Source organism: Sphaeramia orbicularis, chromosome 13, assembly GCF_902148855.1.
Source record: "Sphaeramia orbicularis chromosome 13, fSphaOr1.1, whole genome shotgun sequence".
NCBI classification, from domain to species: Eukaryota; Metazoa; Chordata; class Actinopteri; order Kurtiformes; family Apogonidae; genus Sphaeramia; species Sphaeramia orbicularis.
In genome coordinates, this window is record NC_043969.1 from 1,339,032 (window position 1) to 1,365,585 (window position 26,554).

Here is a 26,554-nt window from a genome sequence, read left to right on the forward strand (position 1 = left end):
CAATCGGGGCCATCTCTTTAATGAATTTTGGTTGCCTTTACTTTCGGGTATGGAGAAAGTTTGAGTTTGTAGATCGTGAACATTGCCCTATTATTGCGATTTATGTTACAGCATGCATAATTATGCTCATGCTTATGTTGTTACCCTTATTAATGTTATTGTGAGAATGATAATGATTTTTTAAAAATTATAATTTTTTTTTTCTGTAGACATGTATATTTTTGGCCTTTTACTTTTGTGTGTTTAGTTGATTTATTTCTTTAGGGATGGGAGGTGGGAAGAATGCACAAAGGAGAATTGTAAAAAGTGAGACCCAGTATGACTTTGTACTGTATCTGGAGGATTCTCTTGTGTGAAATAAAAAGATTTAAAAAACAAAACAAAAAAGAAATGTCTCCATTATTCCAAATAATAGTCTTATGAGAGGAAAAAATGATAACATAATTTGCCAAGAGAGCTTGCTGGTAAAACTTAGACAACTTTGCAGGTAATTTTGTGTCATCAAAGTTGCAGGTCAGAAGAAAAGAAAGACCACCCAAACGTCTAAAAATATTATTTGGGGTCAAGTACCCCATGGAGTTTGGTGTTGTGAGACATTCCTTAATCCAGTTTATTTTAAACATGTTGTTCAAATCAGAAAAATTCAAAAGTTCGAATCCACCTTGATCCCTAGGCCCTGAGAGTATCTTTTTAGATGATGGTGCTTATTTTTCCAGGCAAAGTTGGTAAGGATTCAATTGATTTCTTTGGATGTTGCATCCTTGTAATGGACTGAGTACGTAAACTGAACCCACATGCACGACCCAGAGACAGACGTAAAAGTTCACAGTGTTTATTAAACGCAAAGTTCACTGACAGTTCTCTGATAATGAATATGAACAAAATCTTGAGAACACAGAGTCCCGGGTTCTTCTCGGGGATAGTAAATCGGACCGGAGACGAAAACCCACAGTCCGGATCGGTAAAGCATGTCAGGAATCCGACTAGGGAAAAGCAGAGGGAGGTCAGTGGCAGAACCAGGTCATACACGGACAGGCAGACGGAAAGGCAACAGGACATATGGAACAGGCTAGCTCACGTACCGTTAAACAGGCGATAAGGTCGAACACACATTCAGTCAGTTGGAGGCAGAAGCACAGACAGGAGTTAGGCAAACAGGCAAAAAACAGAGATGGCAAACCAGGTCAAACACAGGCAGGCAGACAGGAGCCAAAAAACACTGGTAAGTATCTCACAAGGAAAATACGAACTAGCAATGAGCAAGGGAAAACACAGTGCTTAAATACACAAGAGGGAGGGAAGACAAAGAGACACAGGTGGAACAAATCAGGGCGGGGACAGGTAATCACACAGGTGGACACAATTAGGGACAGGAAGCAAAGACACCAGACATGACACACGAGGAGAACTTAACAAAATAAAACAGGAAGTGACAGACAAACACACAAGACAGACAAAGCCAGACTAACATCTGGTGGCAGGCACGACAATCCTGAACAAACATTGATAGAGCAGGGTAAACAAGTCCTGGAATACCTTCAGCCTGGGTCAAAAGAATTCTCCCAAATATAGACAAATCCCTTTGCAGCCACATCTTCATAATATTTTTGTCTTCTTAAGTCTAGGGATAAAGTTAAGTTTTTGCCTGGAGATCATATCTTTAGTTACTTCAATACCCAAGTATTTTACTGTTTTTTTTTTCACGGAAATGTTGCAAATGATATTGTCATCTGACTCAGTCAAACTTATCATTTCACATTTTTTAATATTAAGATGCAACCCTGAAGCATTGGAAAACTCATTAATTATTTGTGTACTAGATTCAGTTTGATGTTTGTTCTTTAAAATCAAAACTGTATCGTCAGCTAGTTGAGTGATATGGATTTCCCTTTGAAAAATAGATAAGCCACGTATTATGGGAGAATTCAGGACCTTTAACCTCCTAAGACTCAGCTACAGGTTTTCTGTCCACATTTGTGGACAAGACTTTCACAACTTTATACAAAAAAAAAAAAAGAAAGAAAACTGTCCACCACAAAGGACATTCCATAAAAATTTTAAAAACTGCATCTGAACAAACTGTTGCATCATGATGTTTCCAATAGAGGCACTTATTAATAAAAAAACAAAAAAGCTTGTACTTTGCTGACATTTCCTGGGTCTTATGAGGTTAAAGAAGTAATTATACAACAATTAAAACTAAAAAGGGAGAAATTGGACAACCTTGACGTACAGATTGATTAGCTGGAAATCTCTGCGAGGTGTTGGGATAAATCATTAAACTGCTATTGATGTCCTTGTAAAACATTTTAATGTCTGAAAAATTGTCTAAAATGTCTAAAATTTTCCCCAAATACAAATAATTTTAAGATTTTATATTTAAACAGGTTTTCCACTGTATCCAATGATTTGTAAAAGTCAAGTAAAACAACTGCTTCTGACTCCACAGATTCTGAATAATGAAGTAAACCAAAAATCAGTCTTATATTGTTACTAATGTGGCGATTGGACATGAAGCAGACTGAGTTTCATTTCTAATTTCTTCAAGATTTCTTTTGAAACGTTTGTCATATACAAGTGCCAGTAATTTGTAATCTGCATTCAAAAGGGTAATTGGTCTCCAATTTTCAACTGATAGAGGATCTTTATTAGGTTTTGATATCAAGCTAATTAGACCTTGTTTCATAGTTGTTGTCATTTCCCCTTTATTAATACATTCTCTATACGTTCCCATAAGAGGGGCTTCAGTAAGGTTCCAAAAACAGAAGTAAAACTGTTAGGGCAGGTCATCAATTCCAGGGGATTTTCCAAATTTCATATGTTTCAAGGCTTCAACAAATTCAATAACTGAAAAAGGTCTTTCACAGTCTGTTTTGAATCAGTCTGAAATAGTGGGAATATGGTTTTGAATACTACCTAAAAAAGTTTCACAGGACTGGGAGTCAAAATTAGATTCATATAATTTTTTATAGAATGATCCTGCATAGTCTGCTATTTCTTTAGGACCGGTGCTAATATTATCAACAATTTTCAAAGTTCACAGATTATTTCTACTGCAGTTGCGTTTTTCCAATGAAAAAAAAAAAAAAAAAAAAAAAAAAAATAAATATATATATATATATATATATATATATATATATATATGTGTGTGTGTGTGTGTGTGTGTGTGTGTGTGTGTTTTTCCCATTTTCTACCCATTTTGCACGTATGAAAGCTCCTTTAGCAGCATCTGTACATAGTTTATCAATTTCGTCCTGTAATTGTATTAATTTCAATCTGTCATTATCTGAAAGATGTACTACTTCCAGTAAAGTTTTCAAATTTTCCATAAGTTCTTATTCCTTTGCATTAATTGCTTTTTTAATTTCTTTACTGCGTTTAATTGCTATGTCTCTGACCTAAGTCTGCTGGAGGGTATTTATTTATTTATTTAGTCTGCTGCAGGGTAACCAATTTGTTTCTAAAAGCTGACGTGTTCTTAAGGCCCGCCTTTGCAGCCTGTTTATTGGCTTTAGGAAAGCGAAGTTGCGTTCTGATTGGCTTTCAATTACAAAACACTTCCGCAAATCTAGTCTGTTTGTGTTTTTGAGGAGATCTCCTCAGACCACCTCTTAAGTTCACAAGCTTGGCGACTGTGAGAGTTCAACCCCTCGGTTCGTAAGTATGGAGGAATGTCATCTTTACATGACAAGCTCACCTTTTGCGTTACCTAATTCTCTGTGGCGTGTTATCACTAAAGGAGTTTTTATCAGCTATGGCTAGCTAGCTCAGATAGCTTCAGTGTGTCCTCAGCTACCCAATACTTAACGGTTTTGTGTTGAGCTGACAGCTGTCACACATTGCCCTCACATATGTGTTGCTGTTTGATAGTAGTGCAGAATAGGTGATCTAATATTAGGGTTTTCATTGTGGCACGTTGCAGAGGCTCATCTCAAGCCATGGAAACGCTAACAGCTTCTATAGCTTCTAGCCTGTGCTGCTGCAGTTGTATACATCGTTGCATGAGCGTTGGTTCGTTGATATCGCAACAATCCACACATGCTTTGTTAGGGGACGTGCAAGCCCTGATATGATAGAGATGATAGCTGAGTGTGTCTTCACTAAGCTGCCATCTATATATTTCTTTAATAGGCAGTGGTGCCCAATGTTGTCTGTTCCTTTTCCAGTAAGACAGTAGGTTTATTGATATCGGCTAAAATGTGCTTAGAGGTCTTATTTGTGTCTTTGTGCACAAGAAATCAATCTAAGGGAATCCCCAAAGGAACTTTGTGTTGGTAAATGACAGTTCTGCAAATGGACAGGATTTCAGTTCTGTTCAACATGTTGATGCTCATATGAACTATGTTTTCAGCTCAAAAATGTCCAATTTCATCACAATTAATGCTATATTTTCATGTCACAAATGGACAAGTTCTATTTGAACTGAATTGACCTGAAAAACAAATATTCTAGTCTTTTAGATTCCCCAATTTTTCTTATAAGATTCTATCCCACATATCACATGTTTTATTTGTACAGGTTCAATCTGGAGTATGGTGCTGATCCATCCTGCTTCTGTTCCACCAATACATACATGAAGAATGGCACACAGCACTGTTTACATCAACAGTTTTACAATAATAAGCATTTTTATAAAGAAATAAAAATTCTATATTGTTCTTTCCTCTTTAGTGTGATGATAAACTATCCAATAAATAATAGTGCTCCTAGTTTTTGCACAGGGATCATTAGTGTAAACGCTGACATGGCTGCAGAGCATCAGTATGATGGGATCCACAACAACCATGTCACATCCGTCCACTGACACATTTAGTGTTTTTATGTCAGCTGGGATTGTTTTAGATCCACAATACCAACATTTATGAAGAAGAGCACAATTATCAATAGTAAGTCTGTAAGTTTATTCCTAATAAAGTACTGGGACTGACCAGAGCATCATGGGTAATGTCACGTCCGTCCACCAGCAAAAGTTTTCACATACACGTTCTATTCCAAATCCAATATTTATGAAAATAGAGCTTCCACTGTCAGAGAATATCAGTAGTCTGTGCACAAATGGATTAGCATTATTTACACACACTTCTATGCATTTATGACAACTTTTTTTTTTTGACAAAAATGGACACTCATTTGACCCCCTAAGGAAATTTTAGCCGATATGTATTTCTTTAAGTGGTTGTGTCACAGTAATGCAGCTTCAGTCTGTGTATTGATATGATGATTACGCAACTTAGCTACACCACTCTCCTTATGACACATCTGCACACATCCCCGACTATAAATTTAGATTCTGTTGATACATTCTTTTACTTTTCAAATGTATATCCTTCACTTTGGGGTGGATGGTATAGGCAAAAATGTTATCAGCTCAGATTAATTGTCCCAATTTCTAGCTTGTGAAGTAATTACAGCCTTGTGTAAGAAAACATTCTTTGCTGGAAAAAAAAAGAGTTTGAGTTGCAGGACATCGTAGATAAGATGGCCACAATATGTTTCATCAGCTTAACTTCATTTTAGTGGTAAAAGTAACATTCAGGTTGAAACGCATGTAAAAAAAACAAAAAAACAAAAAACAACAACAACTTTGGGACAGTGGCAATTTATGGTCAGTAGTGTGTTAAAATAGTTGTCATGTGGTTGTAATTGTGATTTGGTACAAAAGCAGCATCTAAGAAAGGTCTAGCTCTTTAGGATAAAAGAAGGGCCAAGGATCAACTGATGAAAATGTTATTGCAATAGTTAAAAACAATGCACCTTGAAGACAGGACGGGCCTTTCAGCCTCTATGGTGCAGAATAGAAGGGAAAAAGATTCAAGAATCTGAATGTATTTCAGTGTGTTAAGAGTCATTTTGCAAGCCTAAGCTGAACACTGTGATCTTCAACCCCTCAGAAGGTGGCCTACTGTCCATCATCTAAAGCTCATAGAACCATATGGGCTCTGAATTACCTTTGCAAACCTTTTACCAAACATATCAGCACAGAGTTACAGCAACAAATGTCATTTCAAACTTTTCTGAGCTAAAAATACTTTTGTCAGGCGTTGATGAATGAGTGTTGTGTGGTCTGAACCTAAGACAAAAAAGACCAGCGACAAGTACAGAAACCAGGACTTGTTTATGGTCTTGGGATGTGTCGGTGTCTTTTGTCAAGGTTGTTGACACTTGTATGATTCATCATTAATGCTGAAAAGAGATTGCGACTGTGGAGCAGGGGTCACCAACCCTGGTCCTCCAGAGCTACTATCCTGCCTGTTTTAGATGTATCCCTCTTCCAACACACCTGATTCAAATGATAAGCCTGTCATCAAGCTCTGCAGAAGTCTGATAATGACCGTCAGGTGTGCTGAAAGAGGGAAACATCTAAAACATGCAGGATGGTAGCTTTTGAGGACAAGGGTTGGTGACCCGTGCTGTGGAGCAACACACTGCCTTCAAGGCAACTGTTTTTCCAGGGATGCCCGTTCATATTCAACAAGACAACATAAAACCATATTCAAATTTAGAACACTTTATTATTCCAAGAGGAAATGGTCTGGTTACAGTTGTTTCTTTTGAGCTGTTCCTTCGTAGTCTGTATCCAGTTTAGAAGCTGAATAGCCTTTTACCCACTGTTCCTACAGGTTAGCAGTTAATACTGGCCACCATCTGCCAGCACTGATAGTTTGTAAATATTATCTTAACTGGTCTGTCTCTGAGAATTTTTGTTTTTTTTTTCTTGAATATATGCATTTGACTTTTGTGGGGAGCAAGAAAGATGGCACAAAATGTGATGGATTTACTGCGTCACATTTGCCTATGCAGTATAACCCTGGCTTGACTCTGATCTGATATTCTCTTGTTGGTGGTGTCGAAGCTGATGAGGATGCTCTGAGTATCAGCCCGACATTGTCACTGGATGAAGTCTAGAACTGCACACTTACTGGAAAAGGGATGTCAGCCTGTTCTGTTACCTGAACACGAGACAGAGGTTTGCAAGGTCCAATGTGGGTTTGATGAGGATTGATTGTTTAAAGTTGGAAAATGTAAGATAACCAAGCAAAGGGCTCAAATTGCAAAATTGGCCACAATAATTGCAATTTCTCTTTTTTTTTCATCCAGACCTACAGCCTTAGGACAGTCCTTAAGTCAAACATTTTTTAAGTGTTAAGGATTTAATTCATTCATCACTTTTTGTTTTCCCTCAAACACCTGAGAGGTACGGATGCAGAAAAACTGCAGCTTGAAAAACTTCTTCAAAAACACAAACCTGAGAACATCTCAGTTTTATGTGTCATGGTTGTCTACCTACATATCAGCAACGTGCTAGTTTGTAGGTTTTACTTCATCATACATCTACAGTATGTTGAAAGACTATCTGGGCATAGTCAGTGAAAAATTGTTTAAATATAGTTCTGATTTTAGAATCTCACAACTGATTTTTGTTCTTATGTTCCTCTGTTTCAGATCTTTGATAGAATAATAATATATACATTACATATAGAATGTAAGTGTTTAGTACAAGCACAAAAGAAAGAATCTGATCATCCAAGTTTTTTTTGTTATTCAGCTGTCATAATGAAATATGTCTTTGTATTTTCTCAGGATATAAAAAAACGGAGACAAAATGGCATCGGACTCTCCACGCAGACCAAGTCGCTGTGCTGGAGGGGTTATAGTACGAGCACAAGCTGCAACGTACGAGCTGAAATCTTCATTTTATAAGTAGTTTTTTTTAAGCTTTCAAAACTTATGTTCAATAGATTTATATTGTATGTTTTGCAGTGTCTCTCAAATTATTTAAGATAATTTCCTTCTGATGTGGATAGTAGATTAAATACAAGATAAATACACCTACTCTGAACACCATGCATCTCAAATTATACTGTTAATATGCCATTTTCAAAAATAAAGTTTAACAATAACTAACCTACTCCCATAGACACAGCATTTGACAGAGCATTTTACATAAATGCACTAAAAGATGCTTTGTTTTTTTGTTTTGTTTTGTTACTGTCACAGGGAGCAGTCTTACATGGAAAGTGTGGTGACATTCTTGCAGGATGTGGTTCCCCAGGTAACTTCAGACAATATGAACTATTTATAGATACATGCATTTTTAAAATTTTCTGTTTGTGTGCACAGGTATGTGCAGGTTCTACAAGTTATTAACATTTATGTACAAGTGAGCGTTTCCGTGTCATGTCAGGTTCATTTCTCACTTGGTCAGATCTATCTGTTTAGCCTGTTGTAGTGCTGACGAACTGTGGTAAATATTATAGAACAATACATTGTAAAAGAAATACATGCTCACAACTCCATTATCCCTCAAGTTTAATTTGTGTTTAATAAGTAGAGTGGTTTCTGGATTAGATTCCAGCTTTTCCAGCAGCAGTTTGAAAGACTACTTCTTCATTGCCAGCATATTCATTGTTGAAATGATTTGTCAAAATTCATTTCTAAGTTTGACTGAATTGACAGTCTTAGGACATACAGATAGAACAGATTGAATATGAATACTAAAAAGCATCACTAACTAACATTAAATTTAACCAAGATGCCACTTATGTCTTTTCTCTGTTTTTCAAATGACAGGCATATACTGGGGCTCCTCCAACTGATGAAAAAGAGAAAGTCATCTGGGTTCGGTATGAGAAAGCTGACATCAATGGTAAGAAACTGTCTGTATAATCTTAAACATTTGAAACAAGAGTTTGATTCCTGGAATGACAGGAATGAATTCCTAAAATAGATGCAAGGATATAAGACCAGATCAATCTAAATCCATGTTTAAATGTGACATTATATGTCACAAGTGAATGTAAAGTTACTTTACTCTCCTCAAAGTAAACGTGTTAAAGGAAAACCTCAATCTGCAGTTATGCCTACAAAAGATTTTATTGCAGCAAGAACTTACAGAAGGCAGAGCACATTAGAACAGGTAGTGCTAAACTTCTAGAGTCAGTCACATCAGCCAGAGTGCCACTATTTGTATTTACTTCCATTCAGACTTGGAGTCAAGGATGGTGAAGAAATAATGTTGACTTTAAGTTTTTTGCACTTTCGCATAATCTCTGAATTTTATCCTTCAAGTGTTACAAAACCGCTGTGTCAACAATGGGTTCTATGCACAGCTCCACTACTTCCTGAACTTCAGGTGGGTCCTTTACTTCCTGTCTTTCACTATTGGACACACTGATTAATCCAGGGGTGTCTGCTGCTTCTTGTTGTGACCACTGATTAATTAGACACACCTGGATTAATCAGTGTGTCCAATAGTGAAAGACAGGAAATAAAGAACCCACCTGAAGTTCAGGAAGTAGTGGGGCTGTGCATAGAGTCCATTGAAAGTGAAGTTTTAGGCTTATTTAGAGACTTTAATTTTAACTTGAATTCCTTGTAATTTCCTCCTGAAAATGTGCAGTGAAGATATTTGGATAAACAGAGAAAATAATTTGAAGTGGCTATTGACACAGTACTGTGGTACAAAATATCGGCTTGTCTATTACCACAGAGCCAATCAGCGCCCTTGTTATATCACATGCAGACTGGTAACTTACATCCTGAAAAGTACTGAGGTAATCAGATAGCGAATAGGTCGACCTGAGACACAGCAGACGTTTAGCTCACTCTGTAACATACTGGCCTACAATGCAGAAAACTCAGGTTTAATTACCGGTTAGAGTAGACTTTTTTTTTTTTTTTTTTCTAAAGATTTTCAAACAGGGGGTCGGGTGAGTGGATGCACAGCGCTGGTAGGTAAACCTGACATTAATATAAATCAGCCACTGAGACAACGTTCAGAGTGCAGAATTCCACAGGACCACAGCGCTCAACTGACACAGAACTAACACAGAACTGACACAGAACTGAGAAGTCACACATCACACTGCTGCATCTATCTAACCTGTAGCTCCGCCCACCCTCTCCAGCCTCCAGAGCAAAGAACACCATAAAACAACATATAGCGTATTTAGAACAATACTTCCTATTATACTATCACTAATTTGTCATTTCTTCCATCAATTGCCACAGTACTGTGGTAGCAAAATGCACAAAAGAATGCACTGAAGTATACGCTATATATCACCACAGTACTGTGGCAACAAGAGGAGAATGAGTTCAGGGAACAGTACCTGTGATTGGCTCTAGTACAAATGCAAACATGTGATTGGTCTGTGGGAAGAGACAAACCCATATTTTGTGCCACAGGACTGTGACGGTAGCCACTGACAAAATAATTACATATATTTGGTCCATTTAGCAACCTTTCACATTTATTGTATATTCTAGCAGATATCTGGGTATCACCTGCAATTAAAACTTTTTAGCTTTGGAGAATCTAGCAGAATATCCCAAAGCTAAAACATGATTCTATTTTTTTGGGGGAAAATTACCATTGCTAATTGAACGTGTAAGATGATTGTCGTTATTGGCTTAAACATGCACAGTCATTGGTAAAGTCCTTTTTTTAATGTCCATTCTTTAAGAAATGGTACTGTATGTTAGCAGGTACATGTATGCCCTAATTAAAACTTTATCCTCCATACAGACACAGCTCGTAACCCAGAGTTTATGGAGATGCATAGTGGTACTACTGACCCACCGCTCTGCCTCATGATTGGCTACACTGATGGGATGCAGATCTGGAGCATATCTGTAAGTATCTAAATGTCTACATTCACAGCAAGTCCACTATGTCTATAACAGGGATTATGGAAAAAAAAACATAACAGGTTAACAAAGCACAAATGCGATACCAAACTAAAGCTAGTTTATTCCTGGCATAATTTAGATGGATGAGTCCTTATTGATCCCAGGCCAGGCCATAACCACTGAAAACAAGGATTAGTGTACCAATTTTAAGTTATATTGTATAAATCTAAAAAAAAAAAAAAAAAAAAAAAAAAAAGCACTAATAAGAAGCATGTGGGGGGAGGAATTGGTCTGCCAGTATTGTCATTTGTGAAGGAATGAGTGAGATGTATGAGTGTTTACAGTAAGAAACCAGTGTAAAACTGACCCAAACCAAGACATGAGGACTCTTTGGTGATGAATATATGGTTTTCAGAACATGCATCTTGTTTGTGGGTTTTACTAAAGTTTGAAACAAATAATCCAGGTTCACATTCTGCAAGGGTAGAGACACAGATCCTTCTTGGTAAATAACAATGTCCACATTTCTGGTTTGAAGGAGAAACACACCTGCTGTTAAAAAGAGGGACTTCTTGGACAATAGGGGTTTTTCACGCATGACCCGGAAATGGTTTGAACTGACTGACTTTGTGTATCGTTTCTTCCAGTTTACTTGTCAACAGTGGCTGAGGCCACATCGAAGTGTCACTGCTGTGTGCCCCAGTGTACATCGAATAAACCAAGGCAACTATATTTAAAGGTGTGGGAGACTTTTGTGACCAACTTTTCATCAAATCTGTCAAACCTCAGTCATATCCTCAGTATCATGAATCTGTAAGTCTGTCTGTCATTACTCACCTGAATCTCTTGCATAACAGAGAACAGTTTCTTAGTGTGATCCACCATAATCAAACCATGTGTTTACAAACAGAGTCGGGAGAGAACCCGGGCATCTTCAGAATTTTGTCGCAACGTGCATTGTGGGAGGCGAAGGCTTGCACTGCCGCAGGCAGTGTGACCATATGATATTATATGGATGAAACAAACACGATGTGGAAACGGCTGAAATGTGGAAACGGCTGGAGGAATATGCATAGAGGGAAGGGAGCTCCTGCCATTTCCACTTCGTGTCTGTAGCAGCTGCCGCTGCCAGACAGCAGAGCGAACTGGCATTTCCCACAATGCATGTCGCGACAAAGTTTCGAAGATGCCCGAGTTAACTCCTGACTCTGTTTGTAAACATATGGTCTGTTTCTGGTGGATGGCACTAAGAAATTGTTCACCGTAATGCAAGAGATTCAGGTGAGTAATGACAGACAGACTTACAGATTTGTGATACTGAGGATATGACTGAGGTTTGACAGATCTGATGAAAAATTGGTCACAAAAGTCTCCAGTACCTTTAAGTTTTCACAGTTTTCCTTCAGATTTAGTTGAGAAGAAGAAATTGGTCGTCGCAGTTCATGGAGATGAGGGGCCGAACTTCAGAATCCAATCAGGAAGTACGTTGGTATGTAACAGGTGTCCTGAACACCGGCATTTCTGGGAAGAGGATTACCAAGGAAACATCAGTGATATTATGAAGGGAATCAAGAGGTTAAAAGTAGGGAAAACACCAGAGTTCTCTGACAGGTAACCTGCAAAAACATGCGGGGACAGATTGGGGGAAAAAAAAAAAGAATTTTCATGGGCATGGGTAAAATTAAACGAAATGCGGGTGGGTAGCAGGCAGGAAGTGTAAAAAATGAAAGGATGAAAATAATAAAAGGATTCATGGATGAAAATAATTTGCAGGACATTTAATGATTATTATCTAATTTGATCGTGGTTGATTCACAGCTGTTTTTTTTATTGTGAAGTGAGCTTCACCTCTGTTTATCTGCCCACAGATGTCATTGAGCAGCACATATTAGAGGTTTATTGATGATGTGTGTTTTAGCTAAAAATAAAGCCATTAAATGTGAGTTACTGTGTAGACAATGTGTTTAGTCACAGGTTGGGTCGGGACTTTTAACCCCTTGATTCCCTTCAGAATACCGCTGATGTTTCCTTGGTAATCCTCTTCCCAGAAACGCCGGTGTTCAGGACACCTGTTACACACCAACGTACCTCCTGATTGGATTCTGAAGTTCGGCTCCTCATCTCCAGGAATTGCGACCACCCATGTCTTCTTCTCAACTAAATCTGAAGGAAAACCGTGAAAACTTAAATATGGCTGCCTTTGTTTAGTCGATGTACACTAGGACACACAGCAGTGACTCTTCAATGTGGCCTCAGCCACTGTTGACAAGTAAACCGGAAGAAACTACACAAAATCAGTCATTTCAAACCATTTCTAGGTCACACATGAAAAACCCCTATTGCTTCACAATGGGATGCCAGTTAGATTTTAATATGTAATAAATTACAGGCCCTTTGTCTGTCAAGGGCAAGGAAAGAATTACCTCAGTGTATAGGAATTACAGCTCGCTGCAGGCCATGTTGCTTTGTTCGTCCAGAGCAAAGCGTCATAGGCATGTTTGACTTTCGCTAGGTCTGCGTAGATGCTGTCACCACTGACTGCCACAAAATGCATCCCAGTTAGATGTGTGCCTAACTTGATGCTGACTTGCTGATGGCACAGGTAAGCTTGTAAGATAATGAAGGACATAGTTTTTGAAGCTAGACATCACAGTTTCTCTCTAGCTTCAAATTAGTGCAAGATGGGAAATGCATGTCCGTCCCCTAATCGAAGAGATAAATTAATGCAGAGAGTCCATATTTTCTGCTTATTTCTACAGATTTAGGTCAGGAATATGATTGTTGCACTCTAGGGCATTAACTGAAAAGTCGGTTTGTCGATGTGTCGACGTCTGTGGCACAAGTCGACGTTACTTTGGAGGAGTCGACTAGTCGTGTGTTCTTCTCCCTCTCCCTTCCATCACCCAACAGCGCGCGAGCCTTCGTTCAGCGCATGTCGATACTCTCATCTTTCTACATGAGAACATGGAGTGCAACGTGCGCATCAGCAGACCCGGGTTGGGTTGGTGCGAGGTCCAAAAAATGTCACTTTACTTTTATTATTCGGGTCAAATAATTCCACAAAGCGGGTTGGAAAAAAAGAAAAAAAAAACAAACTCGACACGCATCACTAGCGCAAGGGCAAGACTGAAGGAAGAAGACGACTCAGAGTAGGATTATTAAACTGACTGTGATCTAGAAAATGTTCTGTGAACGATGTAAGCACCACCAACACTGAATAATAACTGAATGGACTGAATGATTGTAAGGCACACATAATTTAGTCTCACTGTATCCTAATGTCGGTGTGTATATTTAATCACAATCATCAAGAGTGGAAAAGAGTTCTGTAAAACAAGTGTGTGTGTGTGTGGTGCATACGTCTCATTTATTATTTTCTACCGTCAATTCAAAAATGTTCACACCAGGATGAAAAATGCGTTCTCTGCATCTGGTTTCATCATTTCTTTGTCTCCTAACCACTTCCATGTGTGCGCAATTACCCATCCAAACCGTCTGCGCCTCCTGTTGAGACGTGTTCAATACAGACACAGTTTCTATCAGCAACATTGCTTTCAGGTTTGATACATCACTTTGTGTGTGCTAAATTAATATATTTACATTTTCTCCTCCCAGCACATGCACAACTTTTGTAAATGCCCCATATTTAGTGTTCATTGTGTCAAATGTACTAACTGATGCAGATGCACTATTTTGCACCTTTGACAGACGCAATCCTTAGTGCGCACCGTTAGTGAGTCAGTTTGTACATTTTTTTGCGTGTGCAATGAGTTTGCACATGTTTTAATACACGCGAACCTTTAATAGATCCAGCTCTCAGTGTGTTTGGATTATTCTGTTCATTTATTTCATGAAGGCCATGCGCTCTTTTCTCTAAAATGCTGAGCGTCTTGGTTGCCGCCGTCTTAACTTTTTCCCACTTTATGTTATTCACTTTCATTTAAAAAAAAAAAAATCAAGATGTTACCCTATGTTTTGTTTTGGTTAAAGGTTTGAGAAGGACTGTTAATGCTGGTGTCTTGCATGTTTTTTTTCTGCTCTTTCCTGTACATTGTTAATGTTCCAGTGAACGTCAGTACAAGTTGCTCGTTGTTGATCAGCTGTGTGTCTGTGTTGTTCCTCCGCTGTCAATGTGATGACATCATCATACGACAAGTCGACTCCACTTTGACTTTACTGACAAATAAGTCGATCTGAAAAAATTTGAAGTCACTAATGCCCTATTGCACTCCGTGGTTCACACTGCAACATATACAGGTTGTGTGTCTGATGAGCAGTCTACAGGCAGAAAAGGGCACAGTTTGTTGCGATCTAACTCATCTGTGGTTTGATGAGTCCAGATTGACCCCGTCTCAGAGTGATGGATGCATTAAGGTGAGAAGAGAGGTGGATGAGGCGATTACCTGATTACCCATCATGCTTAGTGCCGACAGTATAAGCCTGTAGGGGCAGTGTTATGATGTGGGGGTGTTTCAGTTGGTCAGGTCCAGGTGTCAGCTGTTTTGGGATGGTTTTAGGGAACGAAATGTAAACTTCAGTAGCACTACAGCATACTTTGACCTAAACCAGGAGTGACCGACCCTGGCCCTGGAGAGCCACTGTCCTGCATGTTTTAGATGTTTCCCTCTTCCAACACACCTGACGGTCATTATCAGTCTTCTGCAGAGCTGGATGATAGGCTCATCATTAGAATCAGGTGTGTTGGAAGAAGGATACATCTAAAACATGCAGGATAGTGGCTCTCGTGGACCAGGGTTGGACATAAGGTGACCAGGTGTCCCACTTTGTGCGGGACTGCACAGCATTATGACCGGTTTTTCCACATCCCACAAATTGAGACGATATCCCGCATTTGATTGGCTCTGGCTCTCCAAAGTGCAGGACAGTTGCCTTCCTCCAAACATGACTTTCATTTTATAGCGGAGACAGCGCCATCACCATTGGCTGTGTCCGCTGTCAGTCAACCAACATACATGTGGGGTCAGGAGTCCATCAACCTGTCATCGGCGTCCTCCTGAGCTCCGCCCACTGACACAAAGAAAACACAGGGAAAACCCTCAGACGTCGCCATGTAAATATTGGCGGAAATCATGGAAACTCCACACAAAAAAAGAAGATGCAGCTACAGAAAAGAATGGGAAAATGTTTATACATGGGTGACAGTGGTGTGGGATGATCGACGGAGGGTACTCTGCCAACTATGTCAAACTTATTTCTCTATCGCGCACAGAGGCGAGTATGACACTGTATGTGTGTGATGTTTTGTTAGATTTGATCCATATTCCCTTTGACTTATTTTTAAGTTTCCAGTTTGAACTGAGGGACTTGAGGTAACAAAATATGCTTTTGTTAAGTAGGTGGATTATTATTATTTTTTTAATTCCACAGGATATTTACTTTCTTATTGTATTTGTATTACTGTGTTAGAAGGCTAAATGTTTGACTGTTCTGTGTTTGGATACACAAAGGTTTTTAGTTCAAGTAATTTCAGGTTGTCTGGAAGTGGAAACAACTGTTAAAATGTTGTCGGTTATGCCTTTTTGGTTAATTGCACATAGATTAGTTTACTTTATAGGGTTGAGAACATGTACTCAAATTTAAAAAAAGCTGATTTTCTAAAAGTATTTAATTACAATATTTGAAACTTGAGGTTTCTTTTTTGAGTTTTTACAAGTAGATTTTTTCTTTCGTTTTTACAAGCAAAAAAAGCTGTTGAAACCTGTGCAAAAAAAGCAAAAAATAAATGCCCTGTGCAAAAATATGCATAGTGTGTGCAACCAAATCAAATTGTTGTTATTCATATTTATAAGCTCGACAATAAGATGCACATTGTTTAAAAATCTAGACTTTGTTTCAGCACTACGGTTCTGTGTCCCACATTGTCCCACACAAACACACTCCTTGTCCCACATGTGGCTCGTAAACACCTGGTCACCCTAGTTGGACACCCCTGACCTAAACCCTTGGAAAAGCCCTTTTCCTCCTTCATGTTTTTATTTAAGGGAACACACATGTTGTATATACTGAGCAGGGCAACAACCTGACCTCGACCTGTCAATAAGAACATGTTTTTCATTTCTAGCCTCAATTAAATCTTGCTGTGATATGTGACTGTGACATATGTGTATTGTAGCATAATTAGAGAACAGCTTGTGTTGTGTGTGGGTAGTGTGATTTAGTTTCATCCATAAATAGCTTTAGAATAGGTCACATGTCATCATGTAATGTAAATATTGCATTCCTGTTCAAAAGTTCAACTCTGGTCACATGATTTAACATGTCAGGACACGTCAAGTGATCATAAGTATGAAAGAGGGAAGTGGAGATGGAGCTGCTTTAAGCCTGTATCTACAGTCAACTTTAACCCACCCTGGAAATTTCATTCCATTCCATTTTCTTTTCTTTATCTTCTCAGTATGTCTCATTTAGACCAAGCCGTCATTTGCATAGAATACACCTGAATACAATAGCCCATTTTGATGAGCACAACTCCTCATCCACGTAGATGGGATAGTTAGTGGAGTCACCTGCGTTTAGTGAACAGGTTGGAACCACTACATGGCAGGACTTTGACGTGATGAACCTGGAATAACCCGCCTCTGATATTTACACGCATACAATGGATTCAATCAAAAACAGCTTTTTAAAAACAGTATATATTGTTTAAAATTAAAGTAGGCATCGATAGAGCTTTAAAGTGGCTCAGCTGAATAATAGTTTTTAGTTTCAAACTGTGTTGAAAGTCCTCAGAATGGTGTGAAATACTGGAAACCAGTCCTCCCCAGTTCCTTTATTTGTACCTGTGGGTAGATTTGTTTTGCAGTCGAGGTGATTGCTTTGGTATTACAACAAGACATACATTGAACATGTAAGACAGGTACTGGATCGAGCGTACAGACAGAACAAAAAGACAGGACAAAAAGCGCTCAGTGTTCCACCATTCAACAGTAATAGCAGCATGGATAAGTAAAAGAATAAAATAAATAAATACGATCAAATGAATAAAAACAACATGCAATAAAACACAATAAAAACCAGAGAAGGTGAAAACAGTCTGGGATAACAACCAGGATAAGAACATAAAATGCAAAAATTTGAAGTCACAATAATAATAAATAGAGCAAAGAAATAGAATAAATAACTAAAATAAGTTGATAAAGTGCAATGTCACTATTTCTCATTGAGCTCAGTGACGGCGACAGAACAAAGCTAAGAAATCTTTAACGTCAGCATCTCCTGTGATCTGGTGCATTAATGAAGATCTCTGTACTCGACTAAAGGTGTTTAATAATTTCGATAACAGGGCCTTGTAGATGAACATGTGAAGGCGTCTCCTAGACGACAGGGGCCTCCAGCGTCTTTTTGTAGAGTTTAGGTGAAATGTTTGGTAATAAAGTGTAGTGCACTGTTGTAGAAGGCCTTAAGTGGTTTCAGGGGGATGGCAGCAGCATGGGGTTACATCCCCATCGTCAGATTTTGGCAGACTGGTGGATTGCATAACGGTTTTCCTGTTTTCAAAGGACAAGCATGCTTTGTTGTGGTAATAGTATCCAACTTGTATTTTCAATTTCTGACTGAGATATTACATGTGAGTTTGTAGTTCAGCTTACCTTTAACTTATTGAGCCAGATTGCTAAATATTTGTGTTGCTGAAGTGTATGTAAGTATATCACCATGAAAGGCATAGATGGTGTTAGGAGCCTCTGTTGATCTTGTTTTTTTTTAACCCTCCGGTATCCGGATGTGCCTTTTAGGCACACTTTGCACTTCGTTTTAAAAAAACTTCATGTTATTTTTCACAATTTAAATAAGGTTAGAATTCAAAAGTTGTTCATTTTTGCATGATCTTTAAAATTCTGGCCACCAACTAAAATATGCACATTGTAAACAAAAGAAAATGACCAGACTAGCATCTGTCTGCCAAGTGTGCCTCAAAAGCACTATTTCGAACATTTGATCTGTATGATTAGGGCTGACCTGGATTTACTGAAATAAAATCAAATTAGAGCAGAAAAATAAATCAATATATGATATTTAATAGTTTGATTTATAGGTGTGCCTTTTTGGCACACTTGGTGACAGATGCTAGTATTTTTGAATATTTGACCTAGCGCCAAAAATAATAATGCAAATTAACTGATGTTGGAGTTAATCACTGACATATGCCAGGATGAAAAAATCAAATAATGCGTGATCCACTTTTTATGTAGTATACTGAAAAAAATAAATTTTTTGTGTTTTTTACATCCAAAAAATGGTTTGTTTACATTACAAACACGGCATTTAAAGGGTTAAAAAATGTGACAGTTATTGAGTATTTGATATTTTTATTTATGGCTCAAGTTGATGAAATAGAAAAAAAGCGTAAAAGAATTAAAAACAAACTGTATGAACATTTTTTTGACATTGTTCCACAAGTGTGCTGAAAAGGCACACTTGGTGCTTAGTAAGGGCCTAGCTGGATGGGATACCAGAGGGTTAAATCGACACATTTGGTCTTTTTAGAACTGAAGATTAATTAAAAAAACAACAACAAAAAAAACAGCGGTCTGCAGGTGATTGAAAGCAGTTGCTGTGCTGTGGTCTGGTCTAAAGCCTGACTGCTGTGGTTCAAGGACATCATTACCTTCCATGAAATGATATAGCTTTGAGTTCACTAAAGATTCTAAGATTTTAAGCTGACAAAGTTAAGAAAATGATTAATAATTGTTGAGATCACCACCTTTATGCAACAGTATGATCTGGGCAACACGGTGGTGCAGTGGATAGCACTGGTGCCTCACAGACAGAAGGTCTGGGGTTCGATTCCAACACCAGTCGATGGGGGTGGGACCTTTCTGTGTGGAGTTTGCACGTTCTCTCCGTGTCTGCGTGGGTTTTCTCTGGTACTCTGGCTCCTCCCACCATCCAAACACATGCACTGATAGGTTAATTGGTTAATCTAAATCGCCCATAGGTGTGAATGTGACAGTGATTGTTTGTCTCTATATGTTCAGCCCTGCGATGAACTGGTCACATGTCCAGGGTGTACCCCGCCTTCTCCCATAAGTAGCTGGGATAGGCTCCAAGCGACCCCCATGACCCTAGTGAGGATAAAGCGGGTTCAGAAAATGAATGAATGACCTGAGCAGTCTTCCATGTTGATTGAATTTTCCCTGATATAAGAGTTGTATTAAATAAATGTGTAAGCGAGACTGCTATAATGGGAGCGCTGAGGTGAAGGAGTGGTAGGCCAAGGTCGTCTTCATCAGGTGACTTCCTTGCATTGAAATATGCCAGGCCATTGATGACCTCGCAGCTTGTGACTGGTCTGAAAATGTCATGTTATGAGCATACAAGCATACAAGGACAAGTAATGTTAATATTGTAAATATTGCTATCATATCTGCACTTTTATTCTTATCTGCAGTGTCACATGCTGCATGAAATGACTGTTGAACCGTGCACTCAGGTTACTCTTATTTACAATTGGCCTGTCTTTGCTGTTAATAACGGGTGGAACCAGTGTAGAGGGCTTGTGTTTCTGCAATTTGCATGACAATTTGCAAACTAGACAAATAATAATTCGATATTGATTTTCTTATGATGATGATGACACAGTTTTTCTATTGCTGGAACTTCTGTCAGTCAGTGTTAATACCATTAGCTCTCACAAGCGATCAAACTTATTTCTTTGCGTGCAGCTAAAGCAAGATGAAGATGAGAAACAGGGATTGGATCTGTTTTTTAATTTAATAAGTATTACAATTAAATATTCTTTAATATTGCAAACAGAAGTTGCTCATAAGTGGCTTTTTATTGTAGACAGTTAAGGGGAACACTAAGAAAAATAATGGGGTTAAAGGGTGAAGATACTGTAGTACTTTATCAGTAAATCATTTAAAGAGAGACATGAATACATTCATACAGAACTACTGCACAAAAACATTCAGTTCACTACACTGGTAAGGACCATAATAAAAACTGGATGTGACTGATATGGACTTGTTAACCCTTTTCATGCGTAGCGCTCACTCCAGTAGACAGTTATTTTCCAGCTGTTCTCTTGTATATTCATGGGTTTTGTTGTTTTAGTTCCATATCAGCCAACACAGTGGACACTTATGCACCATCCCATACACTGACATTCAGACCATTACTGTAACTTTGCTGTTCTTGATAAACCTGATCTGCATATTTGAGTGTAACTCAGTTGCTAATTGTTATTAGACTGTAATCAACATTTTTCTTAAACAAAAAGTTTTTTTTTTTTGCATATTATCTCCATGAAGTGAGTAATAACTAGTATGAGAGTGCGATAAAATGTGAGAAAACATCAGATTAGCTGCATGAAAAATGCTTATGTTTCATAGTTTTCACACAGTATATCACTTTCTGATATTGTGTTTTAAATACACGTTTCTTTGCTTCAAAAATGAAACACATGGTGTCCAACTGAGTGGACATTTAATCACATTGTTTTTTTCATGCCTAAAGAGAAATAAAAACACTCAGGAAAAAAAATCTTGACTAAGGTTCTCATAATTTAGGCATCAAAAGGTTAATAATAATGGAGATGTGCTTTATCAATACCATAGTTAATAAAGTTGTTGTTGCAGTGACACATTATTGACCACTAGGTGGAGTTGTTGACCATGTAATGATTCTTAAAAGCGCTCTGACCCACTGTGACTCAAGTCTGAAGATAATGTTGAATGCATAAAAAAGGAGTAGAACAAACTAAAACTGACAAATTAACAATCTTTAAGTGTATCTTCATGTTGTAGATTGTATAACTACATACACACACGTATGTACAGTGGTGCATGTCCGTCACATTGCAACAGCAGATAAAGAACAACACTTTTTTAGCACGATACATGTAGTCTGATACAACTATGAACTACAGACAGTGAATAACTTTTGGGATTCAGATGTATTATTCTTTTTAATTCTTGCCTTTTTTTATTTTTAATTCGACAGAAATGCACTTTGTTGTATAAGTTAACCTTATGAACAAATACTTAAACTAATTATCAAGTAGAATCTCTAGAGATACAACCTCTGAGACACTAGTTACCTCAGTAAAAGGTGATGTGGACAGAAACCATTAGATCTTCACATGTCATAGGTCATGTCTTCCTAAACCGCAAGATGAAGAAATAACTAGTCCATTTCAGAACTTTTGTAGTGAACAAAAGAAAAAAAGAGCGTTTAGACAGTCATGTGGCTTTCACAGGCAAAGTGGGATCAGGTGTCCCTTCAGCTGCTTCAGTAAAGGTTTCATAGGTTTACATCATTTCATCTTACTGCACTTACTGCTGCACTTACATACCTATAACACACTCGAACATCCATCAGGGAAAAACTGAACACATTGTTTTACATTTAGAAGTTGTTCGTGTACGTCTGATGTAATTAGACCTGTGGCCACCAGATGGAGGTGGTTTAATTTTCCTGAATATAATTTACAGGGGGATTTTGGGTTAACGTGACCTTGTTATTAAGATATTTACTGGTCACATGTGCACCATAGGGGTTTAATCATAAAGAAAATAAAAAATAAATAAATAAAGTGGGTAAAATATCAGTAATGGATAAGTTTGTCTTTTCTTTTCTAAAAAATAAATCTGTCTTTCTTCTCAAATAAGTTCATATAATGTTAAACCTCAAAACCCTTTGCCGAGACGCATGAGCATCTTATTTTGGAAACTGACTTTTTATTTTTTTCCGAGTCGGTCTTGGAAAATCATTAGAACATTTTGTCTGCTTGGCGACTTAACAAATTACCCACATAGGCTTCGCTCACCGGGTATCACCTTTCATGTAGAGGCTGTCACTGAAACATGCAAACTTCACATACATCCTGTGAGATCTAAACACACCAAAGTCCTTAATCAGCCTCTCTGTAAACAGTCATGGGCAGCGGGTTAAAGGACACACTTTTACTTTATACGTGAACACACACAGACGTCGGCGGGATGTGGCAGGTTTTCTGTTGCAGTTATTATGGTGAAGCAGAGGATTATAGCAGTTTGAGCCACACTTACACACACCCAGTGAAAATAGAAGCTTGGTGAGGCTCCTCTGCCTTCAGTTTGGTCCACACTGATTCTGTTTCAGTCAGTGCGCCGCGGCCTGTTGTCACTTCCTGCACTTCCTCACTGTTTTTCTTTGAGTTTTGAACGTTTACAGGATGTTTCTGGCTTGTGTTTTTTCGCAGGGTTTTAAGTAAGCACTGAAGGTGCCTCGGTCTCTGGCTCTTGAGTGGCTGTGAAGTGTTTGTGACAGTTGCTAAGCCAACACCCTCTGTAATGGCCTGGCAGAGTAGGAACACGCACGTGTTCACACACACTTTTACACACTAGTGAGATGGGGACACTGACTGGTTGTAGGGATGCTGACAGAGGTGTTTAGGCGAGGAGATTACTGTTGCCTTCGTCTGGAGAGGTGTCACCCGCCGCCGCCTGATAAGAGGCAGACTGTTATGGACCAATTGTCCGTCTGCAGAAGTGTTGAGGTGAAACGACCTGCTCGGAACAAAGGTGTCTGTGTCAGTGGAAATGCTGAAGCGTTGTTAGAAAAACATTCATAGTCTGAAATCATAGGTGTGGACTGAGGGAATTTATACATGGTTGTACAACTGAAACTGTAATCTGCAAGTGTTGAGCTTAAATTATTTATTTTTTTTTATTTTTTATTTTTTTTCCACAATAGTTTTATTGGTATTTAAGTTTGACATAACAAAGATGAATCAAAACAACATAAACACTCATACACACACCCATTTACACCACGTAGACTTCCACCAAATGATGTATAAATAAATAAATAAATAAATAAATATATATGTATATATATATATATATATATATATATATATATATATATATATATATATATATAAACAACATACATATATTCTTACGAAACTGTGTACATATATGTAGAAAAAAAAATAAAAATATTAAAATACAGTAATCATGATGATAATAATAATAATAATAATAATAATAATAATAAAATCAATAAAATTAAACAATGATAATTTGGATGACATGTCCCTATTTTCCAAATATCATAATGTTCATATACGGTTCCCATAATTGTACAAATTCCTCCAGTTTTCCTTTGGTAATGTAAGTCAGTCTTTCTAGTCCCATGCACTCTGATAGTTCTTTTATCCACTGCTTATAATTTATTCTGTTAAAAGCTCCATGGCTGTGGTGTGCAAGGCCTCACCTCTGATAGGATGTTGGCACATTTTATTTGTTTATAACCAACTCTTCCAACAATTTTTTTTCCATTGATATTTTTAAAATTATTTTCACAAAATAGGAGTACACAGAGAAATGCACAAGTGACAGTAACACTTGTAGCAGCAACATGATCGATAATGAACAATCCTAATAATACAAGTAAAATATGCTAATGATAAAATATAATAAATAGAATAAAATATATATAAAAGCAAATTAAAAAAACAAAACAAAAGCAAGCAAACTAAACATGCTGAAATATTTCTTTAAAACCAAGCTAAATAAATAGACACAGTGACATGCACTGGCTTTTCCATACTGTTGTCATCAGCACAGTTTCATTGTTGTTGTGGCTAAAACCCACTCAGGCTTTCCTACTGGAAATACCTTCTATCTGGGAAAATGACGGGTCATATAATACAAATAGCTGTGAGGATTGTGTCTTTTTTTTTTTTTTTTTTTTTAGGTTGCTTTAATGCTTTAATATTCGGTGAACAAGATACATTTATTTATCTAGGTTTTCATTAGTTTGACTTGAATTTTCACTTCAAGATATGAAGAGTATTTAGATGACTTCCAATATGTATTAATGTCTGTCAGTAAATTTTGATTGGCTTTTGTTACCTGGCCTTTAAAAGTCCATGATCAGTCTACCTATAGCCTGTAGGACTGTAGAGAGTAAGAGAATTAAATCATGTAAGGTCTTGCATTCTAAAGAACTGATCAAAAAACATTATAAATTTGAATATTTGTTTAAATTTTCCTGCTAAAAGGCAATGTGAGACGTGTGATTTCCTTTGGATTCGATTTATCTTCACAGTATCTGTTTTCAAAGTTTTCTTGTGCCCTGGAATTGGTGCTTCAAGTGCTGAGACTCAGGTGCACATCGCCTCCTCTGCTTCAGTTTTGTTTTTTAGCCATGTGATAATGTGGTCATGACAGTTAGGGCCAAAAGAGTGAATATATAGTGTCTCAGTAAAGATAGTAATGTTTCCTCTTAGATCTATGTTCTTGTTTATATCTGGGACCAAACTCAAGCTTCAACTCACAAATCACAACAGAATCAGAGTCTGTTTTTTAGCCAAGTATGTAAGCAGACAAAAATGGGTTGTGACGTCTGTTGTGCAGCGACAACACATAGGGGATGATGATTATAAACAATGAGGACTATACGTGTAATTAGGGATGTAACAATATGAAAATTTCATATTATGGTTATCATTATTATTGCGGTATTGTTGAAATTGTGCTCAAAATGTTCAAAAAGTACTAATACACACACTGAAATAATTTAACCAAGTTGTATTTTGGAAAAAAAAACAAAAAAAACAACAACAACAAAAAAAACCAAATAAAATAATTGGCACATTGTCCCTTCTGTTGCAGAAACATTCAAATATTAACCCTTCGGGGTCTGAGCCGATTTTGGCCATTTTTCAGTCCTTTTGATTTGGCCTTTATATACTATATAAACAAATGTTTACTATACCCATGTTTGGGATCTGTTTTTTCAGCACAACTTCATTTATATCAACTGTCTATTATTTTTTTCACTTTAACCTACTCTATCAACATAAAAGGCCAGAAAACACAGAAAAAAATATATAAAATCTGATTTGGAAAATGTATATACTTTATTGCATAAATAACACACAGATGCTTAACGAACCTTTTCAAAGACTTTGAAAGTGAATATTGGTCCCAAATATTAGGTATAGAAAATTAAAATTGTAATAAATTAAAACTATTCTCAAATATTTGACATAAAAGCAGATCTTTACATAGGCGTTTTCTCTGGAAAAGCGCAGTAATCAAACACGGTTATCCTGATAATTAGAATTTAGACGGTAATACTAACCGTCTGCAATTTTACCGCGGTTTATTGTTATACCAGTAATCGTTACATCCCTATGTGTAATAAGTGTAAAGATATCATGCATTTGTTGAATTGAGATAACTCAATTGTCTTTACAAAATAGATACTCCTATGGAAAAAGAAAAAAAAAACAGTAGTGGAAATAAAAGATCTATAAAGTTGCATGAAAACTGAAAATATTAGATCAGTAAATCAAATTTGATTGCATAAAATGTAGTGGCTTATGTAGTCTTCTCACTGGAATGCAGCATGTTTCCGAAGCCCTGAATGGGCACCTGTTACTCTCCGATTCCGTAAAGCACCTGCTCCTTCCAGCCCTCCCATATGTCCGGCCCTGTGTTGGTTGCTGTACTCACTTGTGAATATGGCCCAGATATCTGTTCACAGCTTATGGCATTACATTTGAGAGATTAAAACAGAACAGCAGACACTACCATTCCGCGAAAAAACATCCGACTCTCAAATGATATGAATATAATGAATAACTGCATGCGGGGTGGGGGGGGTGGGGGGGCAACTTTGAAAAGCAATTTGGCATATTGCACACGCCAGGCCACTAATGTAATGGTGGGAATGTTGTTGATGGCTGTGGATGTCACACAGAGCCATGTAAGGCGAGGATGAGCAGTGGGGTAATGCACAACAACCCTGCGCATTAACCTCCGGCCCTCCCTTCGTCTCATTTTAATCCAGCAAATTCCATTATTCCCCATAGCAGGTCCATTTGCCTGTATAGGAATCCTACCCTGCTGCCGGCCTTTTTTTTTTAATTCTTGCTATCAGTGCTTGTATAACTTGCTCGTGTGTC

The 26,554-nt window shown here is 37.7% G+C and overlaps 1 protein-coding gene across 5 annotated transcripts in view; it reads left to right on the forward strand.

The window, feature by feature from the left end:
• The first annotated feature begins 3,551 nt into the window (after positions 1–3,551).
• Positions 3,552–26,554, forward strand: part of bcas3 (BCAS3 microtubule associated cell migration factor) — a 521,508-nt gene continuing 498,505 nt past the window's right edge. For 3 of the 5 annotated variants that reach the window (XM_030152118.1, XM_030152121.1, XM_030152122.1), the window contains exons 1-5: positions 3,552–3,657; positions 7,582–7,674; positions 7,999–8,053; positions 8,572–8,647; positions 10,529–10,635. In XM_030152118.1, the coding sequence (XP_030007978.1) occupies positions 7,604–7,674; positions 7,999–8,053; positions 8,572–8,647; positions 10,529–10,635 (309 nt within the window). In that variant the 5' untranslated portion in view covers positions 3,552–3,657; positions 7,582–7,603. Of the gene's footprint in view, positions 3,669–7,581; positions 7,675–7,998; positions 8,054–8,571; positions 8,648–10,528; positions 10,636–26,554 lie in introns of all 5 variants that reach the window. The other 2 variants (XM_030152119.1, XM_030152120.1) reach the window with 2 other exon arrangements.